General features: G+C 44.0%; 1 protein-coding gene across 4 annotated transcripts in view; it reads left to right on the plus strand.

Moving 5' to 3' along the window:
* The window catches only part of WDFY2 (WD repeat and FYVE domain containing 2), a 75,043-nt gene extending 48,318 nt beyond the window's left edge, over nucleotides 1-26,725 (plus strand). Inside the window, exons 4-13 of one of the 4 annotated variants that reach the window (XR_012627673.1) lie at nucleotides 861-915; nucleotides 8,343-8,493; nucleotides 11,208-11,320; nucleotides 12,249-12,375; nucleotides 14,282-14,387; nucleotides 17,724-17,825; nucleotides 19,575-19,705; nucleotides 20,047-20,155; nucleotides 20,603-20,842; nucleotides 22,504-26,725. Coding sequence is in view for 2 of the 4 variants with exons in the window: in XM_074859742.1 (XP_074715843.1) it covers nucleotides 861-915; nucleotides 8,343-8,493; nucleotides 11,208-11,320; nucleotides 12,249-12,375; nucleotides 14,282-14,387; nucleotides 17,724-17,825; nucleotides 19,575-19,705; nucleotides 20,047-20,155; nucleotides 20,603-20,632 (924 nt within the window). In the remaining 2 variants the exon portion in view is untranslated. Of the gene's footprint in view, nucleotides 1-860; nucleotides 916-8,342; nucleotides 8,494-11,207; nucleotides 11,321-12,248; nucleotides 12,376-14,281; nucleotides 14,388-17,723; nucleotides 17,826-19,574; nucleotides 19,706-20,046; nucleotides 20,156-20,602; nucleotides 21,728-22,503 lie in introns of those variants that run through there. The other 3 variants (XR_012627674.1, XM_074859742.1, XM_074859743.1) reach the window with 3 other exon arrangements.
* The last annotated feature ends 1,134 nt before the right edge of the window (nucleotides 26,726-27,859 follow it).

A 27,859-nucleotide genomic window follows, 5' to 3' on the forward strand; every position in this document is an offset into this window, starting at 1 on the left:
TTGGTGGTTAAACAGCAGCACCAAGGCATCAGGACTGCAGAACCAGTCCCCATAGGTGTGGTCTTCCCTGGCTGCAGGAGCGAGCCCTGCTGCTCACACCACACACTCTCCCCAGGCAACCCCAGCCTGTGCTAAACTCTCCATCCCACAAACAACTGCTTGATAGCCACAGCAAAGCAGTAGCAAAGTAAGAACGTCCTTTTGAGATACCAGAATAAATATTAACCAATAGTGGGATAAAATCAAAGGGGAAAAAAGTCTGGATTTCTGTTTGTCTGAAGCACTGAGACTTCTGAACGGGAACCTTAAATGTATTCACATCATGGTTTATTAGTACCTAGTTTGGATTGAGCAACTTCAGGGGGCTCTTACATATTTATTGGGTCTCCTGAGTGTTCAGGTTGGGGTGTAGTGTATGCAGACATATGGATACATGTGTATACACACATCCACGTGTGTGCGCACATAACTGTGTACACATGTAACTGTGTACACATGCAGGCTTCTGCCCAGGAGGTAGTGAGCAATAAGAGTTTGCTACATGCCAGATCTCAGGTCTCATTTTGTGGTAACTCGGCTCATAGCCAACCATTTATGTCAGCTTTTTTGACTTCTTTTTTAATAGCTCGCTTATCTCCGCCATTCTGTTCAGAAGCACTCTTGATGTTGTTTCTTAGGCAGCTTTAAGAAGTGAAATAATTTAGTTTTTTAGATGGAGGTACTCAAAATTAGCAAAAGTAGACAGGGCTATGGTTGCAAACAAGGGAGAATTTACCTTGGTAAGGAATTCAAATGAAAACACTCAAACACTTTACATCTCTAAGCACTGTTTCTTTTGTTTTTTCTTTCTCCTCCCTCAGGAATTCATTTTATCAGAAGATTACAACAAGATGACACTAGTGAAAAGTTACCAGGGTAAGAATCATGATCTGTGTTAATTGGTTTGTATTGTCATTAATTTTTGTTAATGTTCTCTTAAGGAGTGTGAATGGAGAGAAGTTTCCTTTACAGTGATTGATTTTTTTTTTTTTTAAACTGATGTAAATGATGGTTCTATCAATAGATCAATAATGTGCTTTGTTCTGAGATTGCAAGACTTTTAAAGAGCTGTTTCATGTTCTGTTTTTCCTTTTAAATGTTCCTTTGGAATATTACTGTAGACACCAAACTGTCCAAAATCCAGACCACGTTTGGGAAGAGTAGTATTAATTTTTAATCTTTAGTTTCTTTTGGAAACTAAACCATCTTTTAGGGCTGAGGTGTCTAGGACTGTAGCTTTTGGGGTTAGTCTGGTTATATTTCAATAACTGTCGGCTCCAGTAATCTCAAGATTATCAGTGAATACCTGTCATAGTAAAAGGTCAAGAAATGCTAATCCGTGCCTTTTGTAATTATATTCTGGTATTTACTAATGTGATGTTTTGAGAAACCTAGCTTTTTATCCCTGTCAAACCTTTAAAGGACACTCCACTTGGGACAGGTATTCTTACGAAAGTAACAAATACATGCAAAAATTTATTCTTATATCTCTTTTGCTGTCAGACTAAGAGGTGATATGATATTATATGCTAAGCATTGTTTCTGTGTAGGAGCCTCTGACATGTTGGCTTGAGATTTCTCACATTTTAAAATATGTATTTATTCATATATTTTGAGGTTATACCTTGAAATGTTGAGAGGATAATTTAAATCTCTAAATGGAGGCTCTGGGGAATCACTCTGTAGCATTTAAATTTTATAAATATGAAGAGAATCTTGATTTTTGCAGAGCATGGCTAACATGCGTTGGCTTTTGAGTGGTTTACTTCAGCTCTTTCATGAATGCCTGCTGTGTTGTAAAATTAAGCTAGAATGCCTGCATTTTTTCTTAGCTTGTAAAAACTGAAGAAAAATATCCAGTGATGATAAAATATGTATGTGAATCTTAAATAAGATTTCTGCAGTCTGACTGTGCAAGTCTTTGGTATCCGAATTTGCAATTGCTCCATAATCACCGAAGTTTGACACACCTATGTTTCATATTTAAGGTTTGTTGCACTGAACAGTCCTACTGACTGATCTGTAGCCCCTTTTGTTATTAGCTCATCCATTTGTGTGCTTAGATTCAATCTTGCACGCTAATCACAGCCTAGGAAGGGTAAACAGAAGTCTTTTCCTCTGCATGTGCAGAACAACATATGCATGAGACCACCTTTCTTGATGAGTTCTTCAGGCAAAAGGCTGAAAATTTTGCAAGGGGGGAATGTATATCTTGGCAGTATGGCAGAATAGCCAGTTAGCTGTGTCAGCCCACTCAAGGCCTGGGGAGCACCCCTCATAAAAATAAAATTAAAAAAAAAAAAACAGGAAGGATAATGAAGGATGTTCTTATGGCCTTCTGTTGCAGTGTGCTAGATTGCTGTTGCACAGCATTAGAGGTGGCCTTTGGAAAGGAAGAGGCCACGGAAAACCTCCGTGTTTTTATGGAGTTCAGATGGCATCCCCCATATGTTGGACAACAAAGGAGTCTAATGAGGGTCCATTAACATCAGTAGAGAGGCAGTACTACTGACCACAGTCCCAAACTGAGTTGCCTCCTTCCTAGACTGCCTGTCTCAGCATGGGAAGGTTTTTGATCAGTTCTGGTCATTTTGTGCCAGGACTCTCAGATAATGTGCTAGAAGATTTTTATCTGAAAGCTGTGCACTTATTTTAGGGTAAGAGAAGCAATACTTGTGCCCAGAATAGGCATAATTTCAGTTCTAGCCCAAACCACAGCAGTTGCTGACAGTAGATGGTGTCTGATTTCAGGTGCTTAAACCAGTGCATGTGATGCCCACTGATGCTGTGTCCCTCAGGGACATGGAGCTCCTGCCCTGTTTTGCTCCCTTGCTTCCAGAGTTTGTTTGGTCTTTTCCTTGTTTAAGCTGATGAAAACTGTATTCCCCTAATTTAAAAAATAGTGGCAGTGTGCAAGTGGCCTAGTTTTGGGAGTGGAAAGAAAGTGTGGTGATACCAGGCTGCTGGGATCCCCCAAATTCATGTGTGTCGGGGTGTCTGTATAGTAATCCCCTCTGTGCAAGGGTTAAAGAAGCATTAGGGCTGGTGTTCTGCTTTCTGCACATTGCCAACTGCATGGGCAAAAGTTTGGTTTCCCCTCAGGTACTGCTGGATATGCTTTTTTTCTCCCCCCACTGCTAGCTTAGGAAAGCCAGACTGCTGCTAGTGCTGCAACTGGAGATGGCGACCAGGCTCAGGGAAAGACAGGTCCCAAATCATTGCTACAGGAGTGACAAGACACAGTGAAGGGCCATTCAGTTTCGGTAGGAAGCTTTCCCTGGAACAACTGTCAACAGCTGCCATAACACAGCTAGGCAGGACATGGGAATGGAGGAGAGCTTGTGTATAATAAAGACGTGCTCTGCCCAGCTTACCAACAGTGCTGGCAACCCACACTGAGCTACACAAACCTTTCTGGACCACTCCTCTGTCAAGACCAGAAATGACATGGCACTGAGTAGGTTACAGCAACCCAGGGTCAATCTCTGGTTGCCTCAGCTTCATTGGAAAGTCCCAAGGGGCAATTGCAGAGAGCAGGGTTTTGATGGTGCAAGGGAGGAAAACAAAACAGAGATTCCCCACTGTTTGTAGTGCACCAATGTCCTGAGGCTGCCTGCTGCTCTGCAGCACAGTGCCTGCCACCAGCCCCCATCCATAGAGACATGCTTCCTGATTCTCTGCTCTTCATGCCGCATGTTGGTGGGGGAGTGGAGTACCCCCTCTACCAGTACCCTAGGCTTGGCTGGACCCGTACTGGAGCTCTGGGGTGCTGGGGATACATCACAAAAGCAAAATGCACTGACAGCTGCTGTCAGTCATGGGTTCCTGCAGTTCCATCAGATCACGCAGCTGTAGGCAATTCCATGCTCCTCTTCCTACAGTTACCTCCATCCAGGACACAGGATCTGGGCTTACAGAGTCCAGAGGTGCTGCTGGGACACAACAAGGAGGAGAGAGACCCACGTTCATCTTGCTCTCTGGGAGATTATGCAGAGAAGGGCCACATAGTCCTTTGGGTAGATATATGATTCAACAGAGTTGAACTTTCCTCACCTGGTCCAGAAGGACTCCCCTCCACAATCCCATCCCTGTAGTACACCTTCCTCACGTGGCCATACCAAGGTATAGGGGTTGACATAAGCATCTTGGCAAAGCCATGGCACAAGGAAAAACATAATTAAAAAGGAACATGAAGTTTTGTTGGGTATGGTGGCCTTCTAGTGGTTCGTTTGTAAAAACCTTACTTTTAAAAAGTGTTGGTTTTGTTTAAAGTTTTCAAATAAGGCCTTTATATTCTTTATTTTAGCAGGAGTAAATCATTTTAGCCTACCAAGGGGCTACCCAGCTTAGCCATGCTGGCTGTTTTTGTGTGTGCTAGCTTTGTAAATGTTCAGCAGTGCTCTTAAAAGTAGCACCATGCCCAGTGACTGGTGGGCTATCAGTCATCTCCCACAACAAGGTATTATAAGTAGCTGAAGCTATTGTAGTGATTAAAGAACATTATTTGTGTCTTGAAAGGTCATGATTATGTTTGCCAAATGATCTGCTAGTGACAGAGAATGACAGCATGTGCATAGGCTGTGCTTTGGTCTTGGCAGGGGTCTGCGGCCAGGTCCAGTGTCATACAGCAGCCCGGCACTGGCAGCATACATGGCTGGATGTGCTCTGTGGATGTTTTGCTGTGATGCTGTGTCTGGAGTTGTGAAATCTTCTGTTTCTTGAAACGAATCAAAACATAGAGATTGGGGATGTGACACAGTATCAGTAGTCAGAACTCTGGGGTGTGTCACAGAGCATTGGCCTACTACAGGCACTAACTCCTTCCCTTGCGTGAGGAGGGGTAGTGCAAGTGTTTGGACGGTGCTATTTGAGATGCTCTTGGAAATTAAACTTTTCATTCTGTGTTGGTCTTTCGTTGGTCTATCACAGTCCCCTCTTCAGCCACAGCACCAGCTGCAGGCATGGACCACCTCTGCTCATAGCAACTTTCTCTTTCCCCTGGCAACACCTCTCATGCTCCTGTGAGACTGTGGGTGTTGAAGAAACCCTTCCCTCCCCTCAGCAGCCTCGGCTGAGCCCCCTCCAGCCCCTCACAGGCTGGTCCAGCTGCATGACTGTGGCTGCTTCCCACTCTGCACAACCTTCTCCACCCTGCTCCTTGCAGCTGCGCCTTCTTGCCAGGGGCCACATTTCCAGTCTGTGCCCCCTCTGGATGATATAACAGCTCCTGCTTTTTTAATACTTTTGTTTTAAATTTATTTAACATGTGCTTGTTCTGCCGAGCAGGATTTGTAGACCTGCTTCTGCCCATGCTTTCTTCAGCCTGCCCATTTTGGGGGTGTCACCCTGTCTCCTTGTTTTCAGGCCAGCTCACACCAAGCCATTACTTCTGCTTTCCCCTACGCACAACTTCTTGTGCTTTTCTTGCACATGCTAAACCTTTCATTCTTACTACTAACTTCCACCTCTCTTTTGGTGTTTGCTGCTGCTTTTCACTGTTGTAACTGTCCCTTTCTCCCAGCACAGCTTCTTGCCATGCACTATGCGTGGCCATGCACTGGCTGTGTTTCTCGACCTTTGCCTTTACACACAGTACAGACCCTCCTTTCCCCTGCGCTCACTGCCGGCATCTCAGCGTGCACCTCCTGGCTGCAGCTGCTTTTCTCTAGGCACAACCCTTTCATCCTCTTTCCAACCTGCTCTTTGCACAGTGCTGGCTGCTGCTTTCTCATAGCAGGAGTGCAGCTCCCCTGCTCCCTCTGACCCTTCAGCTGTAGATGGACCTGCTCCCTTCTCCTGTCTGCTCCTTCTCTACCTTCTGTACAGTGTAATCTTCCCCTGCACATGGGCTCTGTTCTCATGCTGGCTTACAGGGATCTGCTTTTGCCTGGTGCTTGCTGTGGCTTTTTCTGTACTGTGACCACATCACCCTCCATCCTGCTATCTCCATCCTGCTCTTGTTGCATTGAGCAGCTTTGGAAGTGTTTACTTCACTTTTTTTCTGCACACAAATGGTGATCAAACTTTCCATGAAGGACCAGCTTTTTGTTTGCTACTTCATGACCCTGAACCTGTGTTAATCTTAGGGCCCAGACCTCTTCCTTGCTCCACTATCAACTTCCAACCTTCTGACATTTTGCTTCTTTAAGCCTTACATGGGTCAATTTCCTTCTAAATGACAAGCGACTTTCTATTTGCACTTGTCCTCTCTTTCCTCCTTTTCTTAGATGACCTCCACTGTGCTCTTTCACTTGGTTCAGGGATTTCTGCCATCAGCATGTGTGTGGTGGCACCAGCTAATATGTGCATCACTTGCAGATAGACAACAGAGTGCTGAATTGAAATCTATTTTGAGGGAGGAAGGATAAACAAAGTTATCACGCACACCCCTTCCACCTCTTGGCATGTACACATTTCTTTAATGTCTATTCCTTACTTGCCAGAGAGAACTGCCTCACCATCCACAGGCAGTACTTCTAGCAAAAGGTAGCAAAAGCCCTGCCTTTTAGAAGAGGTTTTAGGAGGAGATTGGAGGAGATTTAGGAGAGTTGGGTGGTACCAGCTATCCCCAGTTCAAACAATGAGAAGCTGACACTAAGAGTAGCAGTTGCCATGTACTGAGAAAACGTTCCTGGACAGGCCTTGAACAGCCTGATCTCAGCCAGCTTTGCACATCCCATGGAAGTGTATGGGTCTTGTCTACGGCACTGCTGGTGCACACAAGCCCCTGGGACGTATATACAAGCCCATCAGGTGCTTGTAGCACTATGCATCCCATCGTGGCCCTTTCTGCAGTGCACCACTCCACCAGCTAGTGCAGCTGCTCCAGCGGAGACCAACAGATAGGTGAAGACAAGCACATTAGTCACCCATGGGGTCACTGAATTTCTTCCCAGAGAAATCCAGAGAATTGAGAGGAGAGAGAGAATCTGTTTAAAAGTGACTCCAGGGTGGTCCCCGTCCTTCTGTCTTGATTACAAACCTGGAGTTTAAAAGTATGTGGAAATGAGAGCCAAAATCTGAGCTCTTCTATGGACAAGGGTGAAAGCATCTGGGCACAGTTCATGTCTGACACTGTAAACAGGTCTAGCTGCCAGTCACACTTATGGCAACTTGTGTCAATGCATCTATTGACTTTTCTCCTTAGGGAATCTGGGTCTAAAAAGCATTGTCAATGAGGGGCTGATGTTGGCTTGTGCAAGCCTCCTATTCTTTGCTACAACTAGTTCCTTCTCATAGGATTTGAACACAGCTCTCATCTGTGCTGTATATTTGTATCGGTCAGGCAGCAATCTTCCCATACTGTTCTGAGGAATTTCTCTGCATTTCAAATGGAGGTTTCAGGCTGGTTTTTAAGCTTCCAAAGATATTTAATCTTTCCAGTGTGTCATACAAACAAATACAAGCAGCCTGCTTTGTGTGACACATGTTGCCTGGTCTCAGAACAGTAATAAACCAGTAGGGCTGTGGATTGAGGAGTATGGCATTTGCTGGTAAATTACAGCTGAGAATAATTTTGCATGTCTTTCCAGCCACTTGTTTTATTAAAAAGTTGGCTCAATCAGCACTTCACGACCAAGCCGACTGGTCATTCATACAAAAACCCGTCTGTACAAGCCTGGGTTCCCTTGTTTTAATGAAAAGCTTTTGATGGCTTTATTTAGGTAGCAGTAGAAATTTATTCCTTCAGCTGTTTTATTCATCTTGCCCAGCTGTGATATTTTTCTTTTTATTTTTATTTTTTTAATTTTATTTTATTCCAATTTCCTTTTTAGCTGATTTACATGCAAAGCTAAAACTTCCCTTTGGTGCAGTGTTGTGCCTGTGCTGTAACTTATCGTTCTGCTGAGGTACCACAATCTGCAGCCCAGATTCACCAGACCTCACAGCGGGAGGAGCAGCAGCGTAGGCATCTGCACTGCTGTCATAAAACCAGCTCAAAAGAGGTTTAAGTAGAGCCCAGAGTCCTTTCCACAATGGCAGCTTTGTTGGTGACAATACAATGATGGAAGGAAGACTTGTGCTACTGTAGAAGATAAATGGCTGCAATAGGCATGGAAGGAATTAAGTCTTGCTTCTGCTCTTTCTCATGCAAACGCTGAACATGCAGAGCAGGGACCTTACAAGCTTACATGGTAGCTCGAGTCAACGGGGTTATTAAACACCAGCTGCTTCTGGTGCAGGGAAGGGTGAGTGGGTAAGTAGGGAGTGGAGGAGTTGGGTGCAATTGGTATTTGCAGTGGTCTTCTGCCCCAGTGTTCTTCTCCACAATGTGATTATATGTCTGTCTGCTTAATTTTCAGCTCATCAAAGCAGGGTCATAATGATTCTGTTTGTCCTGGAGATGGAGTGGGTGTTGAGCACCGGACAAGACAAACACTTCACGTGGCACTGTTCGGAGAGCGGGCAGCGGCTGGGAGGGTACCGCACCAGCGCAGGCGCCTGTGGCCTGCAGTATCCTTTGCTGAGCTCTCAGTTTTATTTCTGCTCTTTGGCACTCAAACAGCCCTTTTAGTTTATTTTTCTAGTTGTCCTCCAGATTTTATGCCCTATGTAGGTTCAGTGCTTTGTGAAACTGTTATTTAAAGCCAATTTAAAAAACTGTCTGTTCTCCTTGCTTTGTCTCCTTAATGCACAGTGGCATATTTAGGTCTAAGCATTTTTGAGCAAAACAATGGGTGATCTGCAACCTGTTGTGATCTGCTATTGTAATAAATATGGACAGGGCCTTCATTTAAACATGCAGCGCATGCTTTCTTCTAAGAATTAATGGTAGCAAAGTAGGTCAGTGATCAGGTCAGTAGTGTGCTTGTGTGTATGCATGGTAAAAATTAAATGGCTTTAATATAAAATAATGAATACTTGTCCTTCACTCTGGAACAGCCCACTATGTATTGGGAATTTGGGTTAACTAAAGAGTAAATGGCTCCAGAAATGGCACTCAAGTGGCTTATTCACCTACAGCTGCTCCAGCTGCCTGACAATAAAAGAAATATTAATTCAGCTTCATTGCAAATGAAAAGGGAAGTAGAAAAGTATGAGCTCTTAGGCTGAAACCAGGGGTTAGCATAAACAGACTTTTTAGTGCCCCATAGTGTACGTGGTATAGATGGTGTGTGTTTTGCTAGTTCCATGGGAGGTGAGACTGACTCAAAATTACTGTCTGAACATGGACTTGCTTTATATCATCTGGTCATTCAGCCAATCTAAATGGCATAAAAACTAAACTTAATTTTTAATTAAATGATTGATAAATACTTTTGGAAGTGTGATGCAGGAATTTGCCCTGTATTTCCTAAATCTCTCTAGAAAACAGGCTGTTTTAAGTGATTCAAAATTTGGAGGACACTTTAATTTGTGTCATCAGATCATGCTGGCAGAGGGCAGGGGAAGGGAGAATTATTCACAAATATTGCAAAAAGCTTGGCAGAACCAGGAATGTGGTTTAGGTTTTTTTTCCCCAGTGTCCTGTGTGCATAAAATCAGTGCTAAGCATTTGCTCCTTAAATATCCAATATGGACTCAATGTGGGATGAAACTGGATGAAGAGGTCAGAATCTGTCCAGTTAGGTGGTTCCAGCAGGTGGTTGAATGGGTCCAGATGTTATTCAGTTTAGAATATGATGTGTGATGCACCTGATGTAGCTGACACTTCCCCAAATATGACATAAGAAAATACCCTTTAATTGTATTTGTAAACTTAAATATAATGAAGAAGCAACGTGGTGGACTGACCCTGACTGGATGCCAGGTGCCCACCAAGCTGCTCTATCAATCCCCCTTTTCAACTGTACAGGAGAGAGAAAATATAGCAAAAGGCTCATGGGTTGAGATAAGGACAGGGAGAGATCACTCACAATTACTGTCAAGGGCAAAACAGACTTGACTTGGGGAAATAGTTTAATTTATTAGCAATCAAATCAGAGTAGGATAATGAGAAAATAAAAACTAAATCTTAAAACACCTCCCCCCCCCACCCCTCCCTTCTTCCCAGGCTTAACTTCACTCCTGATTTCTCTACCTCCTCCCCTCCAGCAGTGCAGGGTGATGGGGAATGGGGGTTGTGGTCAGTTCATCACACATTGTCTTTGCTTCTCCTTCCTCCTCAGGGGGAGACAGTCCTCCATGAACTTCTCCAACATGGGTCCCTCCCACAGGCTGCAGCTCTTCACAAACTGCTACAGCGTGGGTCCCTCCCATGGGGTTCAGTCCTTCAGGAACAGGCTGCTCCAGTGTGGGTCCCCCGCAGGGTCACAAGTCCTGCCAGCAAACCTGCTCCAGCGTGGGCTCCTCTCTCCACAGGTCCACAGCTCCTGCCAGGAGCCTGCTCCAGTGTGGGCTTCCCACAGGGTCACAGCCTCCTTCGGGCATCCACCTGTTCTGGCATGGGGTTCTCGTTAACTTCCCTGGGCTGCAGGGGCACAGCCTGCCTCACCATGGGCTGCACCACAGGCTGCAGGGGAATCTCTGCTCTGGTGCCTGGAGCACCTTCTGCCCCTCCTTCTTCACTGACCTTGGTGTCTGCAGAGTTGTTGCTCTCATATTCTCACTCCTCTCTCCAGCTGCAGTTGCTGTTGCACAGGGTATTTTTCCCCCTTCTTAAATATGTTATCCCAGAGGCACTACCACTGTCATTGATGGACTCGGCCTTGGCCAGCAGTGGGTCTGTCTTGGACCCACCTGGAGTTGGTTCTATTGGACATGGGGGAAGCTTCTCACAGAAGCCACTTCTGTAGCTCTGCTGCTACCAAAACTTCGCCACACAAACCCAATACAAGCAGAAATAGTTATTTTATACAATTTTGGGAAGAAGAGAAAAAGAAAGGAGACAGTGGACACCATCCAACTCTAGCACCAAGTTAGAGAGCCTGGGTAGATAACTCCTCTGTTCATGGTGAAGGGCTACTTCAAAGGTGTTTCATAACAAAAACACAAATTGTGTCCTCTGGATAGTCTCATTTTTTCTCACTCTAGTTTACTCAGGGAGACTGCATTATTAGTATAAACAGGTATGAGCTTGATGCCTAAAAGTATGCTCTGAATACCTCCTTGAGACTGGAGTACTATTCACAAGGTTGCAGTATACTTATGTTAAAAGAATTAACAGGTCATGAAAGGAATGCAAAGCTTGTATAAGCAATGTATTTTCCTCAGCATTTATCCTTCAGATTCGATGTGGAAACCCGGCATGTGTTTGTGGGTGATCATTCGGGGCAAGTGACCATACTCAAACTAGAGCAAGAGTCCTGCAGCCTTGTTACGACATTTAAGGGACACACAGGTAAGATCTCAGGAGGAGACACAATTTCGTTCTTCATCTGTGCTCAGTGTCATGGTGGTTTGACTCTCATGTGAAACACTAGGATGGCTTGTGTCAGTGAATAGCATGGAAAAGAGATAGACCTTAAACTGTCACTACAGCTCAGGGAAGTTTATTCTTTATTGGTAAAAATGAGTGATCAGATTTCTGTGCAAAAAATTTCTATGGCAGAAAATGCCACCATGAGTAGCTGCTAATTAAAGCAGAGTGAGACTAGAATGAGTTGTGGTAATTCTAGGGGGAAGGGATGCTTCTCAGGGAAAGACCCATATTGGCAGATACTTTTGCCCAAGTGAAATAGACACGTCTTGGAGGCACTAACTGCTTGTTTCACTGCTGGGACTTGTGCCCCACCACATTTTAAAAACAGCAACCCTGGGATGTGATCCTGCCATCTAACAGAAGAAATGGTAGTCATTCCTCAGCATTTTCTCTCCATATCCCTCCTCTGATTGAACACTAATAGCTCAGTCACCAGGTAGCATGAGGTAGCACCAAGGCAGTTCAGTCCTCATGCTAGGATACTGTGAAGATGCCCATAATATTCCACACTTGCTTCTCTTTTGTAATCTCCTGGGAATGATGGAGATGAAAAGCTGTGTGGTCACACCATGACCATCCTTCTACCAGGCTATGCTGCTCAGTGGGTTCATCTGTGTGAGTGGTGGCAGAGACCTCTGCCCGCAGAAGGGCAGGGTGGAACTTCAGTAGGTTTTCTAGACTGTTTTCAACTGGCAGGCGGTCATGACCTTTGCTAGAGAAACCTGCATTTTAATCACCCTCTCTCTGTATTTTTGGGTCTATCTTTATATATATATATATATTTATCTACATTCCTGTCTTCCACTTTCTGTAACGAAATGACTGTTGTATGCATCTCTTATTTCAGGTGGTGTCACTGCTCTCTGTTGGGACCCAATACAGCGAGTTTTATTTTCGGGGAGTTCTGATCATTCCATTATAATGTGGGATATTGGAGGAAGAAAAGGAACAGCCATTGAACTGCAAGGACATAAGTACGTTTAAAGCCCTTCCTCCTGCTTTTATGGGAGAAAAGCTAGAGGCAGAAGCCACATCTGGAAACAAACAACCCAAAAGTTACAGTCTTCAAATGCTTCAAGCTTGTATGTGTGACTCCCTGTGGTCCATATACAACTAGAATAAGATGCTTATAGTAAGTTTTTCAACGTTGGACCCACAGGCTGGTTGGAGAGTCTGCAGGGGTGGTGAAGGAAAACACAGTATCTATAGTCCTAAATGTGTTATGCCAGAGCTCGCACCTTTGTTGGAAAGAGGGGGTCCTCAAATGAGAACAACTGCAAGGAAATTCTTGCTTTTTAGGTGTCAAGGTCTTTCCTTCCCCTAGAGGGAGCATCAGGCTTGGACAATTAGTCCCTTTTTCCTTCACTCTTAACTTTCTATACCCTTTTACCTACCACTTAAATTCTAAGTAATGTGCTTTACCCGTAGGGGCCTTCACCATCTCCTCAATGCAAAGAGGCTTCATATTTGCAAGGCATAGTAGATGCCTTTGAAGAAGAATAAACCTGTGCTGGGTGTTGAGTAGAGATCAGATGGCTCTAGTTGCACTGTCCTCCTAGCCTTTTAACACTGGCAATGCAACAAGTTTGTTTCAGTGTATTGGGAGTGCATATATGCGGGACTTGCGTGCCAGGCTCAGGTCTGGAGAGGCAAAATCCCATGGTGGTTTTGGTCTAACAGTTTCTTACATATTCATACATTTTTTTTTGAGTGATGCTGCACTCTGCTGAGCGATTTGGATGCCGCTGGGATTTCAGAGCACTGCAGAGCTCTTGCTGAAATTCCCAGGTGGCCCGTGTACCCTACCAGTAGTGCTTGCTAATGCTAGATTTATTGCTCAGGAAATCAGGTCTCCTAATACAAAGTTAGCCTCTGGATCTTAATCTGTGGCATGACTGTTGGCTGGCACTGTACAGCACAGAGATCTGGTCCTAAGAGACTTAAGAAACATTTTAACTGATGGTGCCACCAGTGTTGGCAGGCGGGTGCTGTGAAGGGAGCGTGTGTTCTACCAAACTGTCCCGTAAACACGTTTGCCTCTGGAGGAGCAGCCATATGCACAAGCATATGCATTAGCATGAAAGTCCTTTGGATAGACCAGACCAGTGGTAGTAGCAAAGTAAATAAAATTTTGTGGATTATTTCCAGTCATATGCTCTGTTACTGTCTCTTCATAATTTTGTTTTTTCCATAACAGTGTTGTATGGTATTTGTTTCCAGGGTTGTAAATAGCTTGAAATGAGGCCTGGTTTTCTTTTTTTTATGAAGGAATGAGCACAGCTTTGGGGGTTTCAACTGAATTATTTCTCCCATGTTGCTTTTTCCTTAGAAGAAGAAGCAAAAGCTCCTAAATCTTCCACCTCTACCTTGGGAAGGCTTAGGAACAATTTAATGCTTCCTATATTATTATTGAAACTCTCTATCCTTGTTAGTGCTAAAATAAAATCTTCGGTAGTTCCTCAGTGCTTTGTTCCTAGATGTTGCAGAGATTTATGAAAACAAAGTTGTTACTGACTTTGACAGAAAGGTACCTTACCAGGGCTGTGTTTATTCATCCAGATGTGCCTTCGGAGAGGCCCAGAGCTGCAGCTCTGTTCTGGCTTCCTAGTGCAGCTGGTACTTCCCATCTCAGGATCAGCAAAGGCAGTTATCAGAACAGGTCTTTGCTTTTGTGCTTGCTGCCCGCATGAGCAACTCTCTGGTTCTGGTCCCAGCTGGGCAGTGAAGACTTGATTTGCATTCAATGGATGCCATGCACAGTGAGGGGGGAGGGAAACATATGGACAAACAAGTGGTCTGTATTGCTTTATTGTATATTCTATGCTTACTTGTGTACTAGCCATAGATGGTTGATTAGTAACTGTCTTGTTTCTCTTTCAGTGATAAAGTTCAGTCTCTCTCCTATGCTCACCACACTCGGCAGCTCATCTCCTGTGGTGCAGATGGGGGAATCGTCGTCTGGAACATGGATGTTGAGAGGCAGGAGGTAGATACTCGGTTCTTGTCAGTTTGGTCTGAAACACTCTTGGGAAGAAGGGGCCTTTCTAAAATGTGCAACTTTCAACCTGAACAAGATCATTCCAGGCTTTAAAAATATTTTTGGACATGCTCCAGTTGTTATACAGCAATTGTGCTGTGCCTTTGATAATATGGTACAGGGGAAATTGGCTGGCAGAAAATGTGTATGAAGTCGGCTGCTAAATGGGTCTTACCCTTTACATTACTGCTCCAAAAGACGTCCTCTAAGGAGGGTATTGTGAGATGCTCTGCTTTGTTTTTCAGCACATCGTGAGAAATATTATCAGTTCAGAGGTAAATGGATGGATTGATAATTATTAGGGGGTTTTAAGAAAACAAAACAAGAAAGCTCTTTGTCATCTCTGGAAACCTACAGCCCAGGGTTTTTTCCTGTTCTTGCTAAAAAGACATTTAACAAGGGCTTCAATCTCACCAGCTGCTTGGTCTTGCTTCCCTCTGGTATAACCACGTAGAAGCGGGGTAAATGATGACTTTGCCAATCCAGACAGTAAGATTTCACCCACGCACTCCTAATTGCTTTTGTGCTGCATGGCCAACGAATGTAAGCGGGTGCAAAAACGCACCCCGGGTCTTTGGCGCTGTGGGAGCAGCCTCCGCTCGGCAATTTCTGAGACCTGACTCAGAGAGGGGGAGCGAGCGCTGTGCTGAGTGAGTCAGGCATCAGCCCTGCTCGGCAGTGTGGCAAATCCTGGTAACATGAGTCAGGGCAAATCTCTGCCCTGTTGCTGCAGGGTCTAGGAAGGCACACCAAGACCCTGCAGTGGGTAGGTCTGAGCAAGTCTTTTGGCAGCAATGGGCTTTCACCAGCTTTGCTGGTTCTCAAGGGTTTTGGCCTCCCCGGGTTGTGTGTGTCTCCCTTGAGCAAGGAGGAAAGCTAAGTGGAAAATTGGATTTAAAAAAACTACTGAAATAGGCACAGGCAGGAACTGAGCTCCCTTTTTTATGTGAATTAGCATTCCAGTTGGCTCTCTTTAATTGCTAATCTAATGGCCAATTATGTCATCAGCTCCAAATGCGAAACGAAAGCAGAGCGGCTTCCTCCTTCCCAACAGATGTTTCCTTTTTGCTGCAACTTGAACATCCAGAAATGAAAACCTTTATTTATTTGCTGCCTTCAATAGGCTACAGTAAGGGTTAAGGCTGGCTTGTCTCAAAACAGGCAGCAATGCTGTGGGAAGGCTGGTTTAAAAAGTGGAAGAGAAAGATAATTAGCTAAATGAGGGCTTAGCAGCAGGTGCTAATGGGTGCACTGCTTTCTCTGACTATGGCTATGTGGACTTCTTCATGTTATCAGTAACAATAGGATATTCACGGTGCTAAACCACCCCCAAAACATGAACCTTTGAGATTTTAATATCAAACCTTGGTTTGGGGTCCTAGAGCATTTTCTTTTGGATTTTGGCTTTGGTATTTTTGCCCTTTTTTAAGGGTTTAGTCCATGTGATGTGTGTTCAGTACGCACTTTGATGCTATCAGATTTTCCCACATCTCTGAGATTGCATTACAGTGAATTAAGCCATTTTAGCCTGTGATTCTTTATTTTAATCTCTTTTTTAAAAAAGCTGTAAGAAGACTATCTGAAAGATGCTAGAAGCTGTGTTTCTATTTGACTACAAAGTGGTTACTTGTCACAAGCAAAATGTCTTCTTCATCTATAATGTTCAGATGCTTAAGAGATGAAAACTTATACAAGCAGATGTAAATCTGTAGACATTAAACAGAAAGACTGTTGTGGGTAGAAGAGACAAGGATTTGCCCAAGCAGAATGAACTGCCTTCAGAGTAACTGGCAGAAGGAGCTGAACCAGGTGGTTGCTTTATTGCTGGGGATCAAAGCTATCCTGGGAGCTGAGAGTTTCCATCAGTCTTACTTTATCTTTGCCTGGCTTTTGTATTATTTTTAATTCTTACTCTCAGCTGTGTTTCTTGCCATTTTAAATTGCAGCATGTGAGAAGCCAGTGGCTCTGATAAGACAACTGCAGTTTGCTAATATCACTTCCTCACAAAGTATTAAACATTATTTAGTGTTTATCTCATGGGATTGGTGGGGCTGGTGGGAGTGTGTTGCAGTGGTGCCAAGGCAGTGCTGGCAGGGCTGTCCTGGTCTGGCTGGGGCTGCCTCTCTGGTGAGACAAGATGGACCTGCTTGCCAGCACCAGCTTTGGGATGAGTTCTTGTCCTGATGGGGTGGAGAAAGGAGCAGGTCATTTGCTCGGAAGGAGTGTCCCTCTTGCTAGGCCAGATTAGGACAGACAGACTGACAGCCAGCTGGAAAGGTGTCAAGAATCAAGACTCTTCCCAAGTCTCACGTCCCCTAGAGGGTTTCCTAAACACTGTGGGGAGATGCACTGCGTGTCCCCCAGCAGCTCAGTGCAAGACAAGTGTTGGGGGACCCAGATGTAGGGGAGGAGGTTGACTACCCCCTCCATGTGCTCTTCTGTCACTTCAGGCATTTTCTGAGCTCTTTCAGGGTCTGGCAAGACTTGCTCTTCCCTACAGGGCATCTGGTCCATGCTTCTCTGCACAGCAAAACCTGGCTGCAGGAAATGCCTTCAATATTTTGTTTCTTTTCTTTAAATCTTCTTACCCGCTTCATCCACAGCGTGAGGGCAAAGCTACACACCATGTTAGGAAATAGAAGACCTTCCTTCCATCATCTTTGTGTAAAAGCAGGGAAAAGAGCTGGTTCGGGTTTTAGGCTTGTTTGGGTGAATTTCATCTTTCTCACCTCTATGTGTGATTTGTAGCACAGATACCTCTGACAGTGGGAATGCTTCTTACAGTATTAAATAAAAAATAAAAAAATAAAATAAAATAAAAAAACCCAAAACACATCAGCATTTCAGATACCTTCCCCTTCCCTCTAGATGAGTGGCTTGGCTATTGGAAATACTAATTGTCCCTGGTTCCCACCAGAGGCAATAGCAGATAGTAAATGCCATCCACGCAGGGCAGGACAGAATATGCTTAATTCAAGACTTGGAGAGGTGGGGGAGGCTTGTTTGTTCCTGGGTAATTTTTATGGTCTTATAATCATACTCTGCTTCATGGTTTGGCTGAGAAGTGTTCCTCCTGTGTCCTTTGAGGCTCAGAGCTGTTCCCAGGGAACAAAATGACATCTTATGAAAATGGGGATTTTCAACTAAGTTTAGTTGGCCACATTACTGCACCCCAATACATCTTTCTTGTCCTGTCTCTAGGCTCCACTGGAGGCTTTTCTGTTTGGTGCTCACTCTCACTTTGCATTTATGTGTGTGTGTGTGTGTGTGTGTGTGTGTTGCAGACTCCAGAGTGGCTGGATAGTGACTCCTGTCAGAAATGTGACCAGCCTTTCTTCTGGAACTTCAAGCAAATGTGGGACAGTAAGAAAATAGGCCTCAGGCAGGTTTGTATGTGTCCTTTGGTGTGTTAACGTGGTGCAATTAGGCTTTTCTCTCAATAGATCATGGTAACTTTTTTCCCCTAAAGCTTTGAGAACTTGCACTTTGTTTTTCCACTGAGTGCTTGATAGTACGACAATGGGCTCCCCTCTGAGGCTTGATTTTGTCATCAGGAGGTACACTCTTCTTTTTCGTCTATTTTACCTTCTCTCTTTTTTTTCTTTTTTTTTCTTTTTTTTTCTTTTTTTTCTTTTTTTTCTTTTTTTTCTTTTTTTTCTTTTTTTTCTTTTTTTTCTTTTTTTTCTTTTTTTTTCTTTTTTTCTTTTTTCTTTTTTTCTTCTTTTTTCTTTTTTTTCTTTTTTTTTTCTTTTTTTTTCTTTTTTTTCTTTTTTTTTCTTTTTTCTTTCTTTTTTCTTTCTTTTTTCTTTTTTTTTTTTCTTTTTTTTTTTCCCCAGCTAGTCCCAACAGCAAATGCACGTAATAGGCCTTGGGCTGAGTAAATTGGTTTTGGGCCTTCTATGGCTTTAGCCATGTGGGATTTTGCTTATTGTTAGTTGAATGTGTTGTAGAAAGAAAGTTGCAGCTGATTTTTGGAGATTATGCTGGAACCAAAGCTGTTTTCAATGAGGTTGGGTAAACATCTGTAACTGCTCAGGCTGTGTTGGAAAAGGCTTATTTGCTTGGAACATGATGCTGCGTTTTTCCTGCCCAGCAGGAGAGGGCTGCAGATCACAGACTTTTGGGGGAGGGGCGTAAAAATGTTGAAAGGGATGTTTTCATGGAGCTTGGAGAAATCAGGTGTCTGGGACAGAGCTGAGCTGCATCTCCTCTTTAGGTAATGCTCATCACCACAGAGCCTGGCCGTCCTGTGGCCAGCAAGGCAGCCTTGCAGTCCTACACAGACAGTGCCTGAGAAAACGCGAGGCGGGTAGCATCAAAATGCAGAAACACTAGTGCTTCTGGGGCTGAAAATGGCCAAAGGAGTGGACCAAGATTATTAGGTGTTAGATGTTTATACTTAGAGGCTGGGATGGGACTCCAGAATGACACTGTGCTAGTGTAGCCCTATCCTGCCTCGACCTGGAGATGTCTTAATGTGTCACATGCTGCTGAGTGATGATGTCATTCATCCCCTACACCCCCAAAGTGAGACTCCCAGGGACAGGGGTAATTGTAGCTCCCAGCCCTGCAGCAGATGCCTGCCTGGCTGGGACACATCTCCTGGGTGTGTAGCGAGGCTCTTTGTCCTGTCCCATCCTGTTTGCCATGCTAACAAAAAGAGGACAGCTTGGAACTTCCTTCTTCTGCCTTCTACCCTGTTGAAAACTCCCTGTTACACTGGTCACACTCAGTGTAGAAGCCCTGACCCACAGCTACATCCACAGATGCCAAGTGGGGGAGGTGGAGATGATTTACTGGGTGGTCTATGGTGTCACTCTGGAGCATGGAAGAGAAGTAGAGTCCATTTAGCCTGGGTGGTGCTTTATCTGCCACTTCCCAGTGTCCATGCTAGTGATCAGCTGCTGCTTGCCCCAGGTAGTGGAGGAGGAGAAAAAAAGAAGTAAGATCCCACCCTTGCCATTGACTCTGAAGTCCTTGCCTGTTTTCCTTCATCTTTCCTGGAAGAGACACCTTCCTGTTTGCTGCAGCATCAGCTGTGTCTTGCTGGAGTGAGATGGTAGAGCCAGTGAGTGACCTGAGCAGTGATTGGGGTTTGTGGCTGAAGATGTCTTTCCGCGTGTTGTCTCCTACAGCATCACTGCCGGAAGTGTGGGAAAGCCGTGTGTGGCAAATGCAGCTCCAAGCGCTCCTCCATCCCGCTGATGGGGTTCGAGTTTGAAGTGAGAGTCTGCGATAGCTGTCATGAATCCATAACGGATGAGGAGTAAGTGTGGATGCTGAGCCAACTTTCACTGGAGTGGGTCAAAACTCCTGCATCTGGGAGGTCCGGGGGGATGCAAAGCTCTGGGAGCAGGTAGCCCGGCGGGGTGGTCCTTGGGCTCTTTCAGCAAGATAAGCCTCTGTGGTGCCTGCCAAACTGGGAGGGATAGAGCCTTCCACCCCTGCTCCTCTCATGCTGGAAAGGTCTTAAAGTGGAGTTTACAGAGAGGCTGCTGAATTAATGACTTACAGCAGCATTCAAATACTTATTTCCTCAATAGAGAACATTTTTGGGGAAAATCCTGCAGTCACAGACCTTGCTGATTGTTGGATTTCTTTCTTCAGACGGGCACCCACAGCTACTTTCCACGACAGTAAGCACAACATTGTTCACGTACACTTTGATGCCACCAGGGGATGGCTGTTGACCTCAGGGACAGACAAGGTTATTAAGGTAGGAGCGAGGAGGTTGCTCTAGCTTCTGTATTTCATTTCCCCTTCCTCTCCCACATGGTTGCAGGTATGTCCTACCTGCTTTCTTCTACCCAGAGACCTCCCACTAAAAAACAAACACCTCACAATGTGTTATGACTATGCTAATCATTCAAGTTAGCAATAAAATGTGGGGTTTTTTTGGTTTCTCTTAAGGCCAGCTATGAACACGGTTCATAAGGGTAAAGTGTAGTGACATACAGAATGTCATTTGATCAGCTGGTCATTTGATCAGTCTGACATGAGTGCTGGAAAACGAAATCAAACTTCTTCAGACTTGCTGCATCTACCTCTAACTATGTAGCCTCTCAAGCAAAAAAAACAAAGTGCAAATTATTTAGAGATGACATTATATATTATTTTATATTTTACCATTATTCACTATGTTGTTATATTTTATTATTAACAGTTGTGGGATATGACACCAGTAGTGTCTTGATGGTACATCAGTGGAACTTGAAAAGGTGATATTTATGGAAGAAACAGATATCCTAACGTTAATCATACTGCAGAAGATAGACAACGTGGGGCGCATACAGCAGATGAGAAAGGAACTAATGTGTTTACAACGATCTTACGTCCTCTGCTTGATCAAGGCTGAACATTTGCACGAAGACTCTTTCCACTTATTCTCAAAATATACAAGAAGGTATTTTTTTAACTAATGGTTTGTACAATCTGACTTCGGTTGTCTTGAGTTTGTTTGGAAAATCTGTGTGTGGTGCAATTTTCAGTTCTATTTCACTATGTCAAGATACTTGCTGCTTTGTACAGAGGGTTCTTGGGTTGTGTTTTACCATGTGAGTTTTCAGTATCAACATACTGTATAAGGCAATCAGCTCTCCCTGCAGCAAGTACCTATTGATTTGGGATGTTTCTGCTGACCATGTTCTCTTCAGTGAAGGAACTCCAGGACAGCACTGCATGTTCTCTGGGTGCATCACCGAGCAGCTGATGGACTATTGCAGTTCCTAAAAGGGCTCTAACATCTACTTGTCCTAGCGGACATCATCTGGAGAGCATTTTATTGGTTTGTAGTAGCAAAAATCCAGCTTCCTGCCTCTTTCCTTGCTGCACAAATTGCAAAACCAGGGGGCCAGGTTGCTTAGCAACTCATTTCTGCAAAAGCTGGAAGAGTTTTCCAGCTCAGAGCATTACAAGGAGCACACAGACCTGTTTGAGTTTGATGAGGCTGACAGGCTGATTCAAATTAAATTATTGGCAAGAGGAACTTTTGGGAGTGTGTGCATGGCGGGGGGCGGGGGGCAGATCTAAAACTGGTCTAGGTCTGAAAAGTCTGGTTTACCTCTACCTCTACCTTGTGCAGCAACATTTCAGCATTTATACCTGTCTGTGTTGTTGAAGATGAATTTGATTCGTTTTCCATATGGTTAGTCATATTTATTTTTTAAAATGCTGATGTTTTTTATTCATTTCCTTTATAGACCAGAAACTGATATTGCTGAACGATGCCCATTTTCCTGTTGTCATATTTTACAGTTTCTTTTAAAAATAAAAAGTATTTAAAAACCTGGATTGACCCAAATTACCTTTTTAGAAGGACGTTGTCAAGATGAATGAATTAAAAAAGCCCTTTTTTCCAAAGGGATCTTCTCTGAAGAGTCAACTCTCTCTTCCTTTAATCCATTTCACTTTTCAGCAGGCTATTGCTGATGTGCTTCAAAGAAACTGGTGTAGAGAATAGAACCAAAGACCAGACCTAGGGCTTTCCTGTATCTTCTATTTAAGCAGACCTTGTGGTCTGTAGCTGCTGTGACAGCAAGTCAGTGGTGCTCGGTCTTGACCCATTTTGGACTTTACTTTTCCACTCTAAAGTGGGGAGGCCACAATGTTTACCACTACAGAGCACATTACTACCTAGAGAAGCCTTATGTTTTGCTTGAGTGATAATGCCAAAAGCAAATGAAGCTTCTCCTTTGTTTGCACAGCAGTAATTCACTTTTGAGGAAACAAAAATGTTACACAGTCCATGGCATTAATTCTAGACTGCTGAGCTGCCACAGTAAAGGGTGAGTGGACTTCTGTGTGCATGTTGCAGGACTGCTACGTATTTTCAGGGAAAATTCTCATTTCAAACATCCTATAAGCTGTGCTTAAGCATTTTGCAGTCTTTTTCTCTGAAATGATGTCACGTTGACTTTCCTGGTCATACAGCCTGTAGTTGGTTTCCCTCTAGGCAGCATATTTCAAAGCATATTTTCAAACATAATTCACACAGCACTAAAAAGATTCTCTTTCCAACTTGAATGTTAACTGTTTTCTAAGTTTTCCCACTTTCTCTCCTGGAAGCTAGGTGCTTGTTTCCTCTGGGAAGGCTTTTCATTACACCTGTGCATGTTTTCTGATGACTGAAGTGTACTTGGCTGACGAAGCTATGCAAGATGAGCAAGTTGCCTGCCAATATTTCATTTCAGCTGAAGAAGATGTATGAAACTTTGCTGGACTATGGTGTGCCACGTTACCTTGCGCTCAGGGGCTTTTGGCCAAAGACCTGACTTGCTTTGCTGTGCAGAGAGTATCTCTTGCAGTGGCAGAAACATGGGAGCACCAGAGTGAACTTAAATCACTGTTGCAACAAGCCTGGAACTCCAGCATGAATTGATGGAACAGTGGAGTCAGCAAGCTGAGGATCTGCCCCTGGGTCAAGACCTAGTCCTTTTGAACATATAATGATCAAACGAAGGTGAGGAACTGGCTCCACAGGAGACTAAATTTGGGAGCAAGGTGCATTTGGACTGCTCTGCAGTAAACTTTTGGCCACCCTCCCTTCTCTTCCAAGGAGTTGTGATTTCAGTGTTGCTTCTGAGTGGATGTTAGGTATACAAATACATTTTGCTAAATTTCCCTTGCTGTTCTTTCTGACTAAACTACCTGCAGGGTTTTCTGAATTTAAGCTGAACATCCCCTTATTTTGCAGTCTCAGGACAAACTGGTCTTGGCTTAGAAAATTATATAAGCTGAAAGTGAAGCTGAGGGGGAAAGGGAAGTTTGTCCCTTTGTTGTGACCTTAAGAGCCATAATGCAGAGATATAAAGGGAAAATAGGTGTGTCTAATTCAAACAATAATTCCTTTACCTCCCAGATGAAACAAGAAGGATTTGATGTTGAGAGAGTTAAAACACCTGCCTTCCTGTTCTGCCTTGTTAAGGTAACAATCTCAGTTTCTTCTGTCTTCTAGACCTGCACAAAAAGGGATTCCTGTTGCCTGCTCCTTTTCTTTCCATTTTAGTTGCTGAATAACAAATCTGAGCTATTTTTATAAATTGCATTATTTGGGGGGTGGGGTATATCTTTTGGTACAGATGTAAACTATGCAGCACCCCCACACGCACACCCCCACACACTCAAGTGGAGCAAAGTCCCTTTTTCCCCCGGGCTGCTGAAGTGCAGCAGCAGGCTTTTAGTGATATCTCCTGCTGTGCCAAGGGGCATACAAACAATGTTGGCCTTTCTCTGCTCTTCACTTCAGAAAAATTGATTTTCATTTCTCTCTTAGCTGGTGTTTCCTTGGGGGAGGAAGCAATGTTCTTCAGAGCATCTATCTGCCATTCTTGGCTTTAAAATGAACAGTATCTGTAGCACTTAGGCAGGTGATGGGGCAGGCACTGGTCACATACGCAGTGCCTGAGCAGCTGACTTGAGCCACTTGTGTTCCAGGTGGCTGAAGGAGGATCAACCTGAGCCCCAAACTTCAGTATTTTTAAGCTGAAAATACTTAAGTAAAAGGAAAAGTATGTGGGCAACTGCTTGCAACGATAGCACTGATGGTCCTTCCGTCTGCAGGAGACTAGCACCATGGTTAGAGATGGTTGAAACAGGGTAGTGCATAGGGCTAAAAGTCAGCCAGTGTGACGGAGCATAGTTCCAAATGGTGACATTAGAGTGCTCGGCTGTCAGCTGTAGACAAGAGTGCTACTCTTCACAGTGAAGCCCAGGTGACCGCCCCACCTTGTCCTCTTGAACTTGAGGCCATCACCTGAATGTCAGCACATTGACTCTTAGCACGTCAAAAGCGATAGCTGCGCTTTGCCTGAGAGGGTGGCACAAGTGTCTCCAGTACTGGGAAAAGGAGGGATGCGTTCCCTCTGCGTGGGGTTGGTTGCTGATAAGAAGGTGAATAGCTGGATGCACAAAAAGGATTGTGCGCGATCCAAAAAAGATGTAAGGGGAAAAAAAGTTTGCTTTATGCCTGCTGAGGAAATCACTGTTGGAGAGGACTGTGCAACCTTTTTTTCCCAACTGTGTCCGGTGCTGGGGTCCCCAGTACAAGAGAGAGATGAACCTACTGGATAAAATCCAACAAAGGGCCACAAAGATGATGAAGGGACTGGAGCATCTCTCCTATGAGGAAAGGCTGAGAGAACTGGGAGTGTTCAGCCTGGAAAACAGAAGGCTCAGGGAGGATCTCATCAATGTATATAAATACCTGAGGGAAGAATGCAAAGAGAATGGAGTCAGGTTCTTTCCAGTGGTGTCCAGCATCAGGACCAGAGGCAATGAGCACAAAACTGAAACACAGGAGGTTCCCTCTGAACATCAGGAAACACTTTTCCACTGTGGGGGTGACCGAGCACTGGAACAGGTTGTCCAGGGACGTTGTGGAGTCTCCATCCTTGAAGGTCTTCAAAAGCTGACTGGGCATGGTCCTGGGAAACTGGCTGTAGGTGTCCCTGCTTGAGCATGAGAGGTTGGACCAGATGGCCTCCAGAGGTCCCTGCCAACCTCAACCATTCTGTAATTCAAAGTCCACTTAATGTCTGTGTCTACTGCATGGGTTAGTAAATTTAAAAAAAAAAAAAAAAAGCTTAAAAAAGCAAAATATCTCTTTCTTTAAATCTAAAGTACTAGGGATACTAACAAATTAGCAAGTGCTACATATATCTGTCGTCGTTGTTCCCAGTAGGATTTGGGTAAGAACAACTGAAATTCTGTTTCGTAGCACACAGGAAGTAGATCTACAATGTGTGGTTTTACAGGGCCATGTCCTTTCCAGGAGACCACATTGAGCACATGGCATGTTTTCAATTAGGATTTAGGAGACTTATTTCTATATGTGACAACAGCATGCAGCAGTAACAACAAACTTGATCCTTTTTTCAGGCTGGATTAATGTGCTAAATCCCTTCAGCATTGACCTCGTGTAATATTGAGGAAGAAACAGATTTTTCTCTTCAAAATTGCATGTGAAATTTGGCAGGAAATCTTTGCTCCTCAGAAAAAAGTGGTCCCTAGTTTGACAATAACCTGAAGTTCTGGAATTTTAAGTTTGAGATTAACTCTGTGTGGTCACATGTGACTTTTCATTGCATTTTCCCAGTTTGGGGGATTTTCCCTTGTGACCTGTCTTTGGCCATCTCTGAAATTTTGTGTGCTGCAGAACAGCATTGTGCTGCTAAGAACAGAAAGAGGTTGAGTTCAAAGGCCTTGAAATTGGTACCATGTGGGGACATTGAACTCAAACCAAACAAAATGTAAACAAGAGAGCACAGTTTACTGGCAAAGTCTTTGCGATAAGGGATGCCAAGAGAGAATGTTATCAGCATACAAAAAGAGCCAGTAGTGTAGAAATGAATATTCATCAGAACTGTACAAAGCTGAGCCATCCCCTGTCCCAGCACTGTAAGCTGACCAGCAGCCCTGGTGAGGATCCAGAAGCCATGAGAAGATAGAGTTGTTCTAGTGATGGGATAGTAGATTGAGTCTATGAAGATCTGACTTCAATTTCTTGTTCTTTGGTTTAATTGCCCAATAGTATTTATCTACCTTAAGTAGTGTGGTGAGAAATGCATTAAATGTGTAAGCACTTCAACATTAAAATGATGGGGAAGAGTCACATCACTATTGATACGGTGCAGAAGAGGTGTCAGGCCTTACGAAGATAGTTTTTGCCTCTCTCCAGATACTTGTTCCCTATACATTAAATAATCTGAATTTATGAAAAGTTTTATCACCTTTGTACTTTCCAGGCTTCTTTGCACAATTTGTTCATCCCAGTTCACTGATATCAGCACCTTTGCAGATACTAACAAAATACAAGCATTTCATAACAGGTCAGGGCTTCCCTCAGACGTGAAAGACCCATCATTAACACCTCTACTTTGTCCTCTTCTAAGGAAATTCGGTGGGGTTGCCACCACCAAGTAATCAAGAAAGTTTCAGAAAGAAATGAGTTACACAAACTTGATTCATCTCTGTTGTTACCACTAGTTTCAAGTATGGTTTAGTCTTCCAAAGGCTGAGCATTGCTTCTGACTCACTAATTGGTAAGTTAACTTCACCATATTGACCAGCATCTTGTGGGCTTTGTTGTCTTTTGGCATAAGGCTTTTTTAACATAAAATCCTTCTACTGGCTTTTGTTCGGGTCAGTGTTTTCTAGGAATACTGCTCAGCAGTTTGACCATCTTTTCTGCTAATTATAGTATAACACTTTCTAGTTCTGTTCCACTATGTAAAGAAGTTATTCCCAACATAACTGAATAAATTGTGCTAGCTGAACACCACTAAATTAATTTCTATCAGTTTCTGGCTATTACTTTTCCTTCTCTCTGTGTATGTTGATCTGTAATGAGGAATTTGGGTTACTGAGTTCTGACTGGACCATTCTTCTACCTGCTCTGTGAGTTGGCATAAACCTGACCACTATTGTATGGGCACGCAGGGTCATTCCTTTGCCATGACAAATTCTCCCTCCGACCGCCCGGCAGCGGGTGAGCAGCCAAGGGAAGCAGGATGTTTGGGCAGTGAAAGAATCACACAATTTTCTGCATCACCCCAAGGCTCCCTGTGGATTGCGGATTCTCAACTGGAAAGTAAAGGGGAGATGCTCAGGAAGATGAATTTTAACCATCAAGGAAAATGCCACTTCCTGGGAGCTCCCTCCCTGAAGTTTGCACCAGTGCAGCTTTTACCCTTCTTCTTCTCTTCTGACAATGTTTTTATCTGTGAGATACCCCTGTCACTGCTGGCACAGCAAAGGTTTGAGGTGTTTCTCACAACGGCAGGCTGAAAACCTGGCCTGATGCAGACCTTTGGCCAGGCTGACACCATGTCTCTTTGTAAGGCTGTGCATCAGCTTTTGTCTTGAGAGAGAACAAGTTTCCTTTACAAGAATACATCATTTTTCCTAACGTTTATCTGATGGCTCCCTCTAGAGAGGAACATAAACACTGACCTACTTCACAAACTGAAGTTCTTGGATTTGGTCACTTTTAGTCCCAGAAGTGTTTTTGTTACACTTGCTCCCCATCAGACTCCTCCCCTTTTCAATGCCTTCTTTCTCTCATTGTCTAGACCAGTGCTGTTAGGATGACTGCAGGAATAGAGAGTTTTCAAGTCGTCTTATTTGCATTTCAAAATTATCTCCTGTAATCAGTCACTGGGTCTGCCCAAACACACCCAGAACTACCTCTCCCAACAAAAGAAGGAGATGTAAGCCTGATTGATAGACAAAAAGGGAAATACTCTGAGCTGAGCCAGGAGAGATCTGAAGCTTCCCGTTGCCAGTCAGAGTGGTAACAGCTTGTTTAAAAAGACAGTGGTGGATGCTGACCAGCACTAATTTTAGGTAAGTAGGATCTGGTGTCATGAGAAGGGGTGCTTTATTTTTGCAGGGAGTGTGAGAGCACAACACACACAGGGAATAG

The sequence above is a fragment of the Strix uralensis genome, chromosome 2, assembly GCF_047716275.1.
Source record: "Strix uralensis isolate ZFMK-TIS-50842 chromosome 2, bStrUra1, whole genome shotgun sequence".
NCBI classification, from domain to species: Eukaryota; Metazoa; Chordata; class Aves; order Strigiformes; family Strigidae; genus Strix; species Strix uralensis.